This window comes from Nyctibius grandis, chromosome Z, assembly GCF_013368605.1.
Source record: "Nyctibius grandis isolate bNycGra1 chromosome Z, bNycGra1.pri, whole genome shotgun sequence".
Lineage (NCBI taxonomy): Eukaryota > Metazoa > Chordata > Aves > Nyctibiiformes > Nyctibiidae > Nyctibius > Nyctibius grandis.
The window spans coordinates 13,913,789-13,930,127 of record NC_090695.1 but is presented as its reverse complement, the minus strand read 5'-3'; the positions used below and the strand labels follow the sequence as shown (position 1 = coordinate 13,930,127).

Genomic DNA, 16,339 nt, shown 5'->3' with positions numbered 1-16,339 from the left:
CAGCTCTGTTCTGCTCCCGTGTTCCTATGCGTAGTTTCCCGGGGGGTCCTATTGACTAACTCCTTCAACAGCAGGAAGCTTGCTTTCCTAAACTTCAGGGTCCTGACTTTACTCTTCACCTGACCCATATCCCTCAGGACTGCAAACTCCACCAGTGCGTGACCACTGCATCCCACGCTACCTCCAATCTTGACATCTTTGATTAGCTCACTTGTGTTGGTGACCATGAGGTCCAGTATTGCATCTCCTCTGGTAGGGCTGTCTATTACCTGGCCTAGGAATTTATCTTTGATGCACTCCGGGAGTCTCCTGGATTGCCTACAGATCACGTGCTCCTTTTCCAGCATATGATGGGGTGGTTGAAGTCCCTCAGCAGGACAACAGCCTGCGAGAGCGTTGCCTCCTACAGCTGGAGTAAGAAGGCTTTGGCAATGGGCTCCCCTTGATTGGGTGGCCTGTAGTAGACACCAGCCACAAGGGTCCCTTTGTTACGTCTCCATTCTGTTCAGCCCCAAGTTTATGAATAACAGGTACGTTTTCAAAACAGGAAGGTATAAAAAATGACTTTGGCTAGCTTTAACGTTCTTTTTGTTACCTTTGAGGTGTACCTTTTTGCTAGCACACCACATGGGTCCCTGTGACTTTTTGCTATCCTCATTTGCCTCTCATACTAACCTTCGCCTGTCTGCAAATTTCTTTTGCAGTGAGTTTGTATTTACTTGTGAGTAAATATGCCTGCTGACACTCCATAAATCCAGTCAGGAGCCTTTCCAATCAGCCGTCATTTCCCTTTCGTTACTTTGTTTTGAGATCCGTTAATCTGCTTTACTGATGCATTACTACTGTTCTACAGTACAGATTTTTAAAATGGGATTAACCAGCATGTAGGCATTCAGATCTTCCTGCTTTCCCTGTAAATAAGTTGATATGTTATCATCAGTTAAGTTGACTTACAAATGAGATACGTCTTCTTTTAGTCACAAGATTTGTGTGAGGTAATACAAAGATTACTTTGCTGAAAGCTCAGAGTCTAAGGAGATTTTAAGCTGTATTTTATTGTAACGTTTTTCACTTAGCTTTGCATTTAGGCTTGGTTTAAGTATTTCTTATACGCAGTAGCTTTTGAGTTCTTGGATTGATGGTATTTGCCATTATTTCAGAGGCAAGTAATAACTCTGAATTTCGTATTTTGAATAAGTGCAATCATGAAGCTATCCTTTCTATCCCATAAGAGCTTGATAACACTTGAGCCCTAGTGCGTGCATGTATGTATATATTTGCACTTATTATTAGGCACTGAGCTAAGGAAGGCTCATTGCAATAATTACAGCCCTTTCTTTGCTCTTATCTGCTAATTTCTGATGGAGGGGAAAATCCCATGAGTAAAGGGAGAAGAGGGTGAGAATATTTTAAGCACATGCAGTAAACAATGCTGTTTACTAACTAACAAGAGGGTTTCTGGGGAGAGAAGGGAGAAGGAGGTAGCAAATTTGTGAGGAGCCTCTGGGAATAGAGTGCAGCTGGGAGAAGGTGGCCAAGAGAGGTGGAAGAAAAACGCTGAGGACACGGCCCTGGAGTAGGGCAGACAGAACAGAGCATATGGGAGCCCATGGCTTCTGGGAGCTACTGGATGGAGCCATGTTTCACTTAGTGAAGGACACAGTATCTGACCTATCTGTGTCTCTCAAGCTACTGTCAAACTGCTGCTAGCAGAGCAGCTTCACTGCGTCTACAGAGCAGCAGCACGTGCATGCACTGTTGCAGCGGTCCTGGCTCCTGTGGCAGTTTTAAGTTGTCTCATCTGGGATTTTAAAAGTTGTGGAATTGACTGCGCATCTCCCTGTCTGTACTTGCGTTGTTTGTAGTTCCTTTCTACCGGTGACTTTTTGAGACCCTCAGAATAAAAGCATTTTATGAAACAGTTTCTGCTGCCCTTCTGGTGGCTATACCTTACTATGAAGTACTGCTTTATTTTCTACAGCCTTCCTAATGGAAGGTGCATGACTCTGGTTGCTGTAGTGACATGTATCAGAGGCTGGGCATAGGTCGAAATGAAACACCAGAACTTCTGAAATGAAGCCCCCATAATCCAAGGGGAAATGGTTAGTGACCTGCTACACCACTTAGACATGCACAAGTCTATGAGGCCAGATGGGATCCACCCAAGGATACCGAGGGAGCTGGCGGAAGTGCTCACCAAGCCACATACCATCATTTATCAGCAGTCCTGGCTAACCGAGGAGGTCCCTCTTGACCAGAGGTTAGCAAATGTGACACCTCTCTACACGAAGGGCTGGAAGGAGGATCTGGGGAACTACAGGCCTGTCAGTCTGACCTTGGTGCCAGGGAGGTTATGGGGCAAATCATCATCTGGCTGAGACCAGGAAGACCAAGTAGATGAGGCCCTCTGTAGACAGTTAGGTGTAGCCTTGCCTTCACAAGCTCTGGTCCTCATAGGGGACTTCAACCACCCTGATACCTGTTGGAGTGACAACACAGCAGGGCACAAGCAATCCAGGAGGTTCCTGTAATGCCTTGATGATAACTTCCTTCTCCATATGATAGAGGAACCAACAAGGAGAGGTGCCATGCTGGACCTTGTTCTCACCAACAAGGAGGGGCTGGTGGGGAACGTGAAGCTCAGGGGCAACCTTGGCTGCAGTGACCACGAAATGGTGGAGTTCAAGATCCTTAGGGCAGCAAGGAGGGCACACAGCAAGCTCACCACCCCGGACTTCAGGAGAGCAGACCGTGGCCTCTTCAGGAACCTGCTTGGTAGAGTACCATCAGATAAAACCCTAGAGGGAAGAGGGACCCAAGAAAGCTGGTCTCCATGTTGGGGCCAGTTCTCTTTAATGTCTTTATCAATGATCTGGATGAGGGGATCAAGTGCACCCTCGGTTAAGTTTGCAGATGACACCAAATTGGGTGGGAGTGTTGATCTGCTTGAGGGTAGGAAGGCTCTGCAGAGGGATCTGGACAGGCTGGATCAATGGGCCAAGGCCAATTGTATGAGGTGCAACAAGGCCAAGTGTCGGGTCCTGCGCTTGAGTCACAACAACCTCATGCACCGCTACAGGCTGGGGGAAGAGTGGCTGGAAAGCTGCCTGGCGGAAAAGGACCTGGGGATGTTGATCGACAGCCGGCTGAATATGAGCCAGCAGCGTGCCCAGTTGGCCTAGAAGGCCAGCAGCATCTTGGCTTCTATCAGAAGTAGTGTGGCCAGCAGGACCTGGGAAGTGATCATTCCCCTGTACTCAGCACTCGTGAGGCCGCACCTCGAATCCTGTGTTCAGTTTTGGGCCAGTCACTACAAGAAAGACATTGAGGTGCTGGAGAGAGTCCAAAGAAGGGCAACGAAGCTGGTGAAAGGTCTAGAGCACAAGTCTTATGAGGAGCAGCTGAGGGAACTGGGTTTTTTTAGCCTGGAGAAAAGGAGCCTGAGGGGAGACCTTATCGCTGTCTACAAGTGCCTGAAAGGAGGTTGTAGCGAGGTGGGTGTCAGTCTCTTCTCCCAAGTAAAAAGTGATAGGACGAGAAGAAACAGCCTCAAGTTGCACCAGGGGAGGTTTAGGGTGGATATTAGGAAAAATTTCTTCACTGAAAGGGTTATCAAACATTGGAACAGGCTGCCCAGGGAAGTGGTTGCGTGACCATCCCTGGAGGTATTTAAAAGACGTGTAGATGTGGTGCTTAGGGGCATGGTTTAGTGGTGGACTTGGCAGAGTTAGGTTGGACTCGATGATCTTAAAGGTCTTTTCCAACCTAAATGATTCTGTGATTAAGGGTGAGGTACTCAACGACTTTGCCTTAGACTTCAGTGGCATGGTCTCTATGGCTAATAGTAGAATTTGGGGGATGGTGGATAGTACCCACCATAGAAGAGGACTGAGGACTGATTAAGGAAAGTGGGCATGTGTAAGTCCGCAAAGGCAGACAAATACATCCGGAGGTTCCAAGGAAGCTGGCAATTTCCTCAGTCCCCAAGCTCAAAGCCTACTGGCCAGCAGTTCAGTTAACAAGCAGCAGCCTCAGGCATGATACCAGGACTGACACTGTTTAATATCTTCATTCCCTACAAACAATATAAACCAAATACCTTGTGAGCAAGAAAATTAACTCTAGCTTTGTATATTCTTCTGCTGGAATATAAAATTAATGTTTTGATAGCTAAGGTAATGCAGTTAGGGGGCTGAGGAAGAGGGTGATGTAATTTGTGCGGGGTGATGCAGTTTGGATACATAAATCTGGGCTGTTCTTGGGGGAAAAAAAAAGTAAGTAATCCTTGAACTTCAGAAGCAGCAGCCTTAATTTATAATGCTCTCACCTGGAGTAGCCAAACATAAAGAATTAAAGCATTAATGATGAAATAAATTGAAAGAAAATGATACAAAAATTCTAAGCTTTATGAAAGATTACCTGAAAAGAAGACATGAGGAAATCCAATTCAAATTTAGTAATAAATCTTTTAATTTACCATCTCTAGAGGTCAGTATAACCTAAGGTGTTTGGAATATAATTTTATACATTATTGGTAATTCTTCTACAGAGCTTCAAAGTACATCTTTTGCACGGGTTTGGACACTTTGACCATGAGGTGAACTGCATGTTCATTGGTAGAGACATTTTTAAAATGAAAGTAAACTTGCAGAGGCCAGCTGAGTATGTAACTGCAGGAGTTTTTTTTGGTTTGGTTTGGTTTGTTTTTTTTAATTATTTAATTATTATATACTCAATATATATTATTATATGTTTATTAATAATAAAAGATATAATTTATTTAGTAATAATTAAATAAATAATTAAATATATTATTGTATATTTAATTATTATTTGTAGTGCCAAACCAGAAGGCTCCACAGCAAGAACTTTCTGACGTGAAATGATCATTTTTGATGACAGGAGAAAGGACACGTATCCCCTGAATGCCTGAGAGCACTGTAGGTCTTCTCCAAGGAGCCCTGTTGCAGGCTGTTTGCCACTTTGCTTGAATAGGAGTGTCTTTGCACAAGGCTTATTTTCATTTTGAATGCAAAGACACTGCTTCTCTCTTCTTCTAGTATTTCTGTTGCACTGAGTGCATCAAACTGTCAGTGTTTTGTTTCAAGTTGTACAGCGTTGCAAGAAATTTTGAGAAACATATTTTTACTATTAACAGTAAAATGAATTAAGCACTGCAAATTAGTTAAATTCTCAGTGAATATAAAGTATGCAGGTTAATTATGTTCAATAACTGGGTTTCTCTTAGTAATGTGAAGTTGTCTGACGTCTGGGACGTGACTGAGTAGGGCTTATACAGCAGTAGTTGAGCAAAGGAGAAGGACAGGACCTGCAGTTACCTAGAGTCTCCTTGGAAATCTACATTTCAAGGGGATATTATTTTAATATGAAGAGATACTAGGTTTTTGCAGACATGTGTCTTGGAATGAAGCCTACAGCAGTGTATCGGGTTATGGCTTCTCTTCCAGCAAACACGCCTCGAAGCCCGGCAGAGTCCTTGCAGCACATAATTACCACCACTGGAAGAGTCCTGGAGCCTCAAAGGAGAAGAGGAGCGTATTGTGTTGGCTCTACTTCTTCCACCTTTTTGAGGGCTTTTTCTGTCAGTTTTGTTTGTGTTTATTTCTATTCAGACTGTGTGGAAGGAATGTAGGAGCTCACCGTTGGTATTATTTTATTTATACTCTCTTAATTTTCAATGTGGGAAGTGGCAGCTATGCACTAGGCGTTATCTGTGTAACGAGAGCAGCTGAAGAGATTCTGCCTGTCTCAAAAATACAAGCATATGCAAAAGACTCCTGATCTGTGGGCTAGTGATACGATATGGAACTGTCACTTTCAAGTGAGACTAGTATTATGTTGGCAGCAATATTTCATTATTGCATGCTATGCTGTGTGTTTTGGAAATGGTACGCAGAGGTAAACGGAAGGCTTAACTGTCCCATTGCACTGAAACAATATTCATCACTGTAAAGCATATCAATTTCAATGAAGCATGTCACAGGCTGTTTTGAATTGCTTCTGAGGTGCAGTTTCTCAGTGTATTCATTTGAATTTCACTCAGTCATTCGAACCTGTTGCCAGTGGTTATTTCAAGTTAGTTTTATGGGAGAATAAAGGAATAAAATTTGACCAACTTTCTTTGCACATATTTTATGCTGCCTTAATTTTCTTGTTATGGAAAGTAAAAATATAAATATAGTTAGTGCACATACTTGCGTATGCTACATTTTAGGGAAGAGTTATTAATAAATTTTGCCAAGAAGTATCAGTCACTCAAGAACTTACGTTCCATTCTTTCGAAAATTATACTTACTTTTTAATTTTGCTTTTCATTATATGCATGTTAGGAGATGTCTGGTTAGCATTCTTGAAAATCACATAATTTTCTGTATAGCTAAGCCATATAACTAAATCTTTGTTTTGGACATACTTTAAAAAAATATCTTCACCCTGCTGTGCATATAGAGTGCACTCAGCTTTGTCGCATTCAGTCAGTATTAACTCTTTGATGTGTTGTTGCATTATCAACTCTACTGATTCAAAAATCCCATTGATGATTTCCCAGTGTTTCTTGGTAAACAAACAAAAAACCCCAAACCAACCACATCTAACCCCACAACTGATGAGATATTTTTGTTAAATAGTTATATATGGCTCTGATGACCTGCTTACTTGTGCTGTGCATGTTATTTGAAGCTGCCAGGTCTGTGAAGACAGACAGTACCTGTACAGAGAGGAGACTTGTGTGACTAATGTATGTTAGCAGTGCATACATACCACTGTAGAGAGGGGCAGAGCAGAAGACTTTGAAGGGATCCTAAGTTCATCCTTTTGACTGCAGGTGATGAAAGAATCTTGTATCCACTGCATTACCTTCATTTCTGCTTTTCTCTGTGGAGTTCATACTGTTCCAGTTACTCTGAATTTTAGTAGCTGTCCCTGGCGTGATACAATTATTTCTCAGTAAGGAAGCTGAGACTGGTGATGGATTCTGTACCTTCCACCTAGTCTGTGTCTGTGTCTGTCAGAGACCGTGCTGACATTCTTAAAATCTTGTTCAAGGTCTACCAGGGGATGCCTGAAAATTCGGATTGAATGGGATGCCTGCATCAGGACTAGTTTAAACTAGATGCATTCATTATGTTCTGTAAGAGTTTTTGAAATAGTAGTTTTATGAACTTTGAGCATAGTGTGAGGCATACATATTATTTCTTTTATTTAATGGGAGGAAATAGAAATTTCAGACCAAATGCTATTTATTTAATACAGTATTAGGGCAGTTGGCTACATGGGCAAGGACTCTTTAATGGGGAAGAAGCTTAGTTCCTTTTCAAATGAGTATATATTTTCACCTTGGCTGTCCTTGATATTCGAATTTAAATAGAAATATTCAAGCCTTTATTTCCATCTGCATTATAATTCTTCAGACTCTGCCTTTACCACTGATAAGTTTTCACTCTTGAACACGTCATTAACATTTGCTTTGCTGTACTGTTGATGTGATATGTCTTTTAACATAACCAGATCAGTTCAGATGCATTTTATCCTATGATTTTGGGAGTAGCTATAAAATTCAGTTATGGAAGAAGAGTCCTTCCCCCCTGGGAATATAGAGGAAAGGTATAAGACACCAGCAAGGATTCAAGACCTTAATAGTGTTTGAAGGGTCCTGAATTTTCCTCTTTCTCTCAGCCACCTCTTTTTAGTGTTTGGATTTTCTTATAAATTGTTTCCTGCTTGTATAGCATCTTTCTGGCTTGCGGTACCATAGTGGAAAAACTTCACATTCTCTTGAAAAATATCTTGACTGTCTTGCCCACCTTGGAGTACTTACAAGCTTCTGCTGGAATGCCACAGATTCTTGGATGCCACAAGTAACCAAACCAACACGAAGGTTCTGTTTAGGAATTACTATCAGGCTAAATTACTTTCTTAGGCTCCTTAATGTTGTATTTTGACCACTCAAATGATGTTCAGATATGAAGACATCAGATGAGAAAATACTTACCCTTCTCTCATATTTTCTTTAAGACGCCCCATCACCACAATAACAAAATAATTTATTTTGTAATAAGTAGTCATTATAAGAAATTTCACTACTTTTGTGTGGTTTTATGGCCGTGAGGAAGCAGAAGAGCTGAATATCGTAATTAAAGAAAAATTTAAAAAAATCCATCAGATCCATGAATTTCCACCTCTTGCATCCCAAGATTATTTGGACTGAGACTTTGCAAGAACTGCTGATGAGCACAGTGGGAAAAGCAGAATTCCTACCTGCAATATGGACCTTTTATGGTAACTGAGAAGCTACAAGGAAACTGTCACCTTGTTTCTGTCCTCTACCTACCTCTCTGTATAAATATTGCCAACATTGGACCTCCCAGGAAGCACATGGCTAACTCAAAAAAACTTTTCTTTTCACTTCAAGCTCTTGCTGATGAAGTGGGCTTTATAATAGTGCTTCGAATCACCAGTGCTCTACCACTGAACTAAGTCTTTCCTTCTGGTTTCTTAAGCTAGCAGTACCAGTATAACTGGGAACTAACAAAAATAAACTTAAATAAATAAATGTGAGGGGAGCAGGGCATGCAAACCCTGGACCTTACCACCATGGTAAGAAGAAGCAGGAAACCTGCAAATGTACTTTAGCAGTTGTTTATTTGAAATACCTCCTTTTTTTTTTTAATGAATTGTTGAAAACAAATGAGCTTTGTACATGTTATTACATTGCACTTAAATGCCTTATCAAGTAACCAAGAGTGAACAGTTTTACTGTCTGTAGTTTGCCCTGTTCTATCAAAAATAAATAAAATTTACATTTTGTTGAATTGAAATATATAGTTCCCACTTCATCTAGTATCCAGCACAATAAACCAAATTTAGGTTTTTTTTCAGATATTTCACAGCAGAGGTGGCTGTTGCAAATGGTCTTCAGGAGGAGAATATGTTTATTTTTATGACAGACTGCAGATTACGTGCAAAGTATTCAAATAAAACAGTCTGACATGTCAGATGCAATTAAATATGCTATTAAAATTTAAAAGAAACATGAATTGCTTGTTGCTTGTAAATGTGCAGTGTAAATATCAGAACTTTTTTGGTCTGCATGCTTATCCTAGGCAAAAAGGAACAAAATGTCTTTTGAGAATCACCTTTTAGTCTCCAGCATTTTAATTCAAATTTATGCTGCAGCTGTCCCCAATGCCAGTGTGGTGCAGGTGAAAGTGCAAGTTGTGGGAGTTTGGCAGATGCACTAAGAGCGATGTAATGCTCCTATGCTTTGGATATTCCTCAAAATAAAAGCATGTAATTACTTGGCTAGTTGCAGTTAATACTTAACTGATTTGCTTTACCATGCAGCCTACAGTGATGAGTATGTTTGCCTGAAGAGGAGGAGCAGATGTAGCAATGTAAAGGTCCCTAAATCCTTCTCTTCAACATAACTTGCATTTTCCTGCTTCTGTGCATGCAAAGGGATGAAGTCTCCTCTCAGTCTTGTGTGACAGCTTCTCCAGCAGTAGATTTGTCATTGTCCTTCATCAGCACTTATTTCTTCAGATATTTCCTAGCTGCTGTACGTCTTTAGTAGTTAATAGAACTAAAAGGCCTGGAAAATGAACTAATGGCATTGTCAGGGCAGGTGTATGGGTAGCACAATCCTCAATGCAAACATTTTCTAAGTTACTGGGGAGATAATCCATTGTCTTCAGCTACTCTGCGTTATCTTGTCAGGGGGTCTCTGACAGGCAGGTGAGAGGTCACTGCAGTCTCTGTAAGAGCTATGTATTTCCAGGTAGGATAGAGAATGATCTGAGCAGTGCCAGGAAGTTAGAGACAGAGATAAATCCTCTCACCCCTTTCAGGTTTATATTTACAAAGAAATATTTAGTAGTAATGTTAGTTAATATGGTGAATATTAAATATTAAAATGACCTGAGAAATTCCAGAGGGGTTGTTTATAGATATAGGAAGATATGATTTATTCTTCACTGTGCAAGCAGGAAGAAAATGTGATTATTTTGGGGGAGGGGTGTGTATATGCCCTTCATTATGATCAAGAAACCAATAAGTTGCTGGCCTGGCAGCTTAATGAGACAAGTGTCTTCCATATGTTTTATTCATGGACGATAGGTACTGATACTAGCAAGGTACTGAATCACATAGCTAATAAAAGGAAGCATGAGAAGAGCTTTATACTAGGAAGTTTTCCAGCCATTTAACCATGTACTTTTAGGTTTTATGTATAAAAAAATGTACATTGTATTACTGTACATAATTTACAGAATCACAGAATGGTTGGGGTTGGAAGGGACCTCTGGAGATCACCTAGTCCAACCCCCTACCAAAGCAGGTTCCCCTAGAGCACATTGCACAGGGTCGTATCCAGGTGGGTTTTGAGTATCTCCAGAGAAGGAGACTCCACAACCTCCCTGGGCAGCCTGTTCTGTGCTCGGTCACCCCCAATGTAAAGAAGTTTTTCCGCCTATTCAGATGGAACAAATTTCGTTTCATTACAGGTAATAATGAGTCAAAAGAGAGCAAATACAAAACACTTGAGGCAGAAATGCCTTTACTTTAATCTGTAAAATTTCTTGCCTTGTGTTTCCTGCTAGCCTCCCCTATCATGCAGGTGCCTTGATGTTCCACTCCCCTTTCTGCCTTCCTCAGCAACTCTGGAGTGGCTTATGAGGTTGTTGCCTTGTTTGTTTTTTGAGGTCTAGTGCTTGTTGTCCAAAAATGACTGCTCTGCTCATACCGATAGAACTTTGTACTTCTGGTCATTTCCTGTCAGAAGTGTGCCAAGTTTGGACCTCTTACCTTCCAAGATCAGATGTGTTCAGTTTAAGGTGGTGGAAGAAGGCAGGGGTTGAATGCTGTTAGCATTACAGAAAGTAAAAACAGAGATAGCAGAACACCAAGCCACAATACAGCTGCTGTGACCTTCTGACATTCTTTAAGAGAAGAATGAGTCACAGAGGCAGAAAGCATTGCTTGGTTTGAGGGACAAACAGAAGTGAATACTGATCCACATTCATTTATTTGCCCATGTTCTGAAATGACACCCACAGACATCTGGAATAGAACAGAAAGATCGGTTTGTGCAGGTACAGTGATATGAGCAGTGGCATTCTAAACTGGCAGGTGGAGAGTGCTCAGATGTTTTTGTCGCTACATTTCATAAGCAAAGATTTCTTTTGAGGAAGTAATGACATTTCTATCAACAGGAGAATGAACACTTTGGTTTTCTAAGAAAAGCATTTTCTAGAACCATTGGAACTAAATTCACTTCTCCTCAGTGTCAGGGCTTCCATTAAGCCAATGGTCCTACTCAGATTTAAGTTACGCCCCAGGGCACCAGCCATGGCAGTGGATCCTTATTCTGCTCATCATTTTTCTTCTATTTGCGTCATATAGAGGCCAGAATGAGACAGCTATTTTCGCTCTGGTGAAGGTCTGTTAGTGTTTGAATACACTATTTGTATTCAAATATTTGTGTACTGAATACACAAAGTGATGGAATAAGTGAGCTTTCTATGCAGGAAAAAGTGAATATCTTGTGCTGTCATTGCAGCCAATATATTCTATCTTTTCTGTCTTTTTTTTTTCTTTTAAATAGTAAAAATGTTATATTTCTATTAAAAATTTAATTTTAGGGTAAGATGGTGAAAGGAATGGGGGGTGCCATGGACCTGGTATCCAGTGCGCAGACCAAAGTGGTTGTCACCATGGAGCACTCAGCCAAGGTAAGGCCCTGCTGCTTCTTTCTGAATAAGTGTTTTGTGCTGTACCAAAAAAAGAAGCAGCAAAAAAAACAAGCGACCTCTTACATTCATTCTGCTACTTTGTGAGGATTTGACAGTTTTGCTGTTAGTTATGGAGGTGCAACAGGGGGCTAGGTTAGTATGGTTCCTTTCCTCTTGTAAGTGAATCATTCACCATGGAAAAAAATGAAATATTAACTTGAAGTTTGAAAGCTGCACACATTTTTTAGTTACTTTATACAAATTTAATGAGAGTGGCAGTTGCCAGAGCTAAGGTAGATGCTACTCCAGAGGTTTTACTCTTCACCTCAGAATAATTTGAAAAATGAGGTTCCCCATAGTTAAATACTTGTTATGATGGAAAGATATTTACCTTCGAAGTTGCCAGTCAAATTGGTACTGACAGCTTAATAGAATAGATCTTTTTGGTATGATGAGATGCAGGCTGCCTTACATCATTAAATGACAGAAGTTAATCTAGAAACTTCTTTGTGGAGGCAGTTTTATAGATATGAACAGTCTCCCACATAAGGTCATAGGAAACTTGTCATTTGAAACTTCTAAAACAGGACTGTCCAAACTATAAGAAAAATGTACTGAAGGACAAAAATATCTGTTTTCAGGGAACTATACTGAACGTTTAAAAATCAACTTTTTGTTTAATTTCTGTGTTTCTGTTATTCCAAATTTGTTGTATGTCTGCAATAAGAATTAGTTGTGTATTGTTCAAGATACTTTCCCTGTCAGAATTTGTAAGGGTAAGCGTAAGGAATTTGCATGATAAACTATAGTAAATATATAAATATGAAAGCTAAATATATTAACAGTTGTGTGTTTTTTAAATGTGATTTGAAGAATGAATTTTCATTTTTAAAAAAATTGTTGAAAAATATAGTAGTTTCACAATTTATACTAAGCTGTGATCTCAAGAGGCACATTTTCAGTAACAGGGCTGAATCTGACCTGATAGTTTTCACGTGCATCTGTGTAAATAAATAACAAAAGTACAAAGCAGATTCATCTATGTGACTTGTATCCCTATCACAGCTTCCCAAAAACTGGATATGTAATTATCCATTTGCTCAGATGCATACTTCAGGTATTAATGTGATCTGAATAAATATTTATGCTAAATTTCTGGTTACTGTGGAATTTGTTTAAGGCTCAGAGTTCACACAGTGTAATTATGCATGCCAGTTTTTCTCTTAAAAAGTACTATTACCAAAATCTTTTTTCAGTACAGTGTTTGGAAGTTGTTTGCGTGCTTTTTATTTGTCAGTAGGAGTACTGAAACCTGAAAAAGATGGGAACACAGATTGGTTCACTGTTACAAACAGTCCAGACAGAGACTTATTTATTTTGGCATATGTATACATAACTTGGGCTCTTATGTACATGGGATGCCTGGTGTGCATCCAAGATTTGATGGATGGAAATACAGTGGAAGGTATGGGGTATGCACAGTACCTTCAATGGACATTCTTGTGGTTTAACTCCAGCCGCAACTAAGCACCACACAGCTGCTCGCTCACTCTCCCAGCAGGATGGGAGAAAAGAATTGGAAAGGAGAAAATTTATGGGTTGAGATAAGAACAGTTTAATAACTGAAATAAAATAAATTAGTAATAATAACAATATTTTAAAACAATAGTAATGAAAAGGAAAATGACAGAGAGAAATAAATCCCAAGAAAGGCAAATGATGCCAGTGAAAACAAGCGCTCACCACTAACCGACCAATGCCCAGCCAGTCCCTGAGCAGCAGCCCCCCTGGCCAGCCTTCCCTCTAGTTTATATGCTGAGCATGACTCCATATGGTATGGGATATCCCTTTGGTCATTTGGGGTCAGCTGTCCCGGCTGTGTCCCCTCACAGCTTCTTGTGCACCCCCAGCCTGCTGACTGGTGGGGTGGTTTGACAAGAAGAAAAGGCCTTGACCCTATGTAAGCACTGCTCAGGAATAACAAAAACATCCCTGTGTTATCAACACTGTTTCCAGCACAAATCCAAAACACAGCCTCATACCAGCTACTATGAAGAAAATGAACTCTACCCCAGCCAGAACCAGCACAACATGTTCAAGAGTTGCTGCAATAGGTAGTTCTTGCTGTCAGTTTTGTCTGTTTTGTGATCTTGTGAAGGATCTTTTAATCCTTTTCAAGTTTTTTTTTGTATAATAGTAATGGCTTGTTAATCATTAAAATAAATTTTCTAAGAGTTTAAAAGTGCATTCTCCGTTCAGTACATATGTTGCAGCTTTTAAACATAGTGAAAGGCTGAGTTCTTGCAGTGCAGGCACAATGTAATTTACACTTAATTGTGAGGGTGAAATTACTATCTGTCTTAACACTCAAATAAACATTCAAAAGAATTTTCCTCTTTTTAAATTCTGATATGCAGTATATTACAATAAAGCCAAATACACTCTGCTCCAAATTATTTACATTTTTAATTACTTAAGTTTTTACATGTAATGAAAACCGAAAGGTACAGAAGAAAGATGACAGAACATGCAATGAGTTTTGTAGAAGACTCTTCAGCTTAAGGAATGCTGTTGAGGAAGTGTAGCATAGCAGTGCACAAAATAATAAGGGCGTGGAGAAGATGGATGCAGGATGGCTAGTCACTGCCTTATAAAAGAAGTAGGGGTAGCCAACTGGAATTAGAAAGCAGTGTGCTTAAAACAAGAAACATTTTTCACAGCCAGTTAATGAAGTTGTGGATGATCAGCAGGATGATGTAGGAGCTCAGAGAATTAAATCTGTATGAAAGGGACTAAACTATTTTATGAAGTAAAGTTCATCAGTGACTATTAAATAGCATTGCTCAGAAGCAGTCTCTAGCTCAGGAAATCTATGTATCACAGCATGTCAGGAACCAGGAGGGCATATGTGTGGAAGGGTGCCTCAATTTTTGCTCCATATGCTTAGGCCACTCTGAGACACTTGGCAAATGGACCTCAAGTCTAATTCATTATGGTATTTCTTCATGTATTTTTTTCTAAATTACTTTTTTGTTTATAACCATGAAGAAAAATCATAGAACGTAAGGTTGTTATTTAATCTCTAAACAGCCACTGATCATCTGTGCCTCATCTGCTAAATACTGCCTGAGAGAAATAAAAGTCAAGTTCTTACCCCCATACCATCATTGACATGTCTTGCAAAACATAGCAATTGTTCCGTGTTGTGAAGTGAGTTGTCTACACCATTCAGAAAAATAAAATGGAAAGTAGTTCTACGCACTTGATTTGGATGTCACTGCAACATGGAGCACTGAACTGAGAACTCCTTTCTATCATTGTGAATAGTTTTGATTTTAATGTACTGTGGAAGATTAAAGACATTTTTGTTCTTCAACAGAATTTATTACTTAAAGCAGACTGAAACACCTTAAGGTTTTATGTATCGACACAACAGTCTTTTCCTTTATCTGAACAAATCCTGTATAAACTCAGATGGTTCCCTTTGGATTCCTATTCTGCTAGTGCCCTGAGGGGTGTCTTCCAAAAGTCGGCTTTAATGCTAACTGGTAATACCATAATCTTCAGCTCCAGTGTTAAGAAGCTGGAATGCATTAGTTCTGAGGGTCACAGGAGCCATTCAAGCTGTCACCTCTGCAAGTCCATGCATTTCAATCTCAATTGGGTACCAAGAAGAGACACTTCATTTCATATGGCTGAGAAGTATACCTGATATGTTACTGAAGATACTACAAATAGCACAGATCAATCTTGGCTCTTAGGCAAAGTATGCAGGAAGGTCCTCGAGATGGACAAGGTATAAATAGATCAATTGAAAGTAACACTGTTGCAAGTCACTATTTTCATTAGGAGCAAGTGAGTTTCATCAGAGTAGTTGCCTTGATACCAGATGTGGATCTTGCCAGTATAATTAGAATTAGAATGAAGAAATAGTTCTTCACAGAAAAAGATAAATTCAGAAGCACATGGATTGCTCATTTTGTTATCACATAGGAGTCAAACTGGCTGAGAGATGGTTCCTGAGTTTATATTAAGCCTGAAGGCAAACTGATGGTTGTAAATTTAAAAAGTATTGTGTTCAGATGGTTAAGTGAGGCATGTAGTACTGAGAGTTTTGAAATGCATAACTGAAAATTGATAATTAGAGGAAAAAAATAAAAACGTGATAACGGGAGAAACGTGCACTTGATGCTACCTCTCTAAAGTGCTTACAAATACTGACTAAAAATGTAGTTATCCATCTCTTTTATATCCATTCAGAACTCTTGCAGCGTACATTGATTTAGCAGGATCTAAAGCTATTTGTGAACTTGTGACAAAAAAGAAAAAAAAAAGAAGGTGGAAAAAAAAAAAGAGAAGGAAAAAATCCAAAAACCTCACTGCCCAAACCTTACCTGCCTAGCTTCATGTCAGAAGCTATGTCTTCTCATTAAGTAATGTTTTTCCCAGGATTTAGAGTTGCTGTCATTTGATGCCCCAGAAAAGGAAGTGCCTTAAAGTAAATCCTATTTTCTATATATATGCTCTTTTCTACTATATTTGCATGCTAATTTCTTCTGTCTAAAACAGAGATAACGTAACTTCTGTGTAGA

At 39.8% G+C, this 16,339-nt stretch overlaps 1 protein-coding gene across 1 annotated transcript in view; it reads left to right on the top strand.

The window, feature by feature from the left end:
* Positions 1 to 16,339, top strand: part of OXCT1 (3-oxoacid CoA-transferase 1) — a 92,283-nt gene that overhangs the window by 62,526 nt on the left and 13,418 nt on the right. Inside the window, exon 14 of the mRNA XM_068422653.1 lies at positions 11,658 to 11,747. Within this exon, the coding sequence (XP_068278754.1) occupies positions 11,658 to 11,747 (90 nt within the window). The remainder of the gene's footprint in view (positions 1 to 11,657; positions 11,748 to 16,339) is intronic.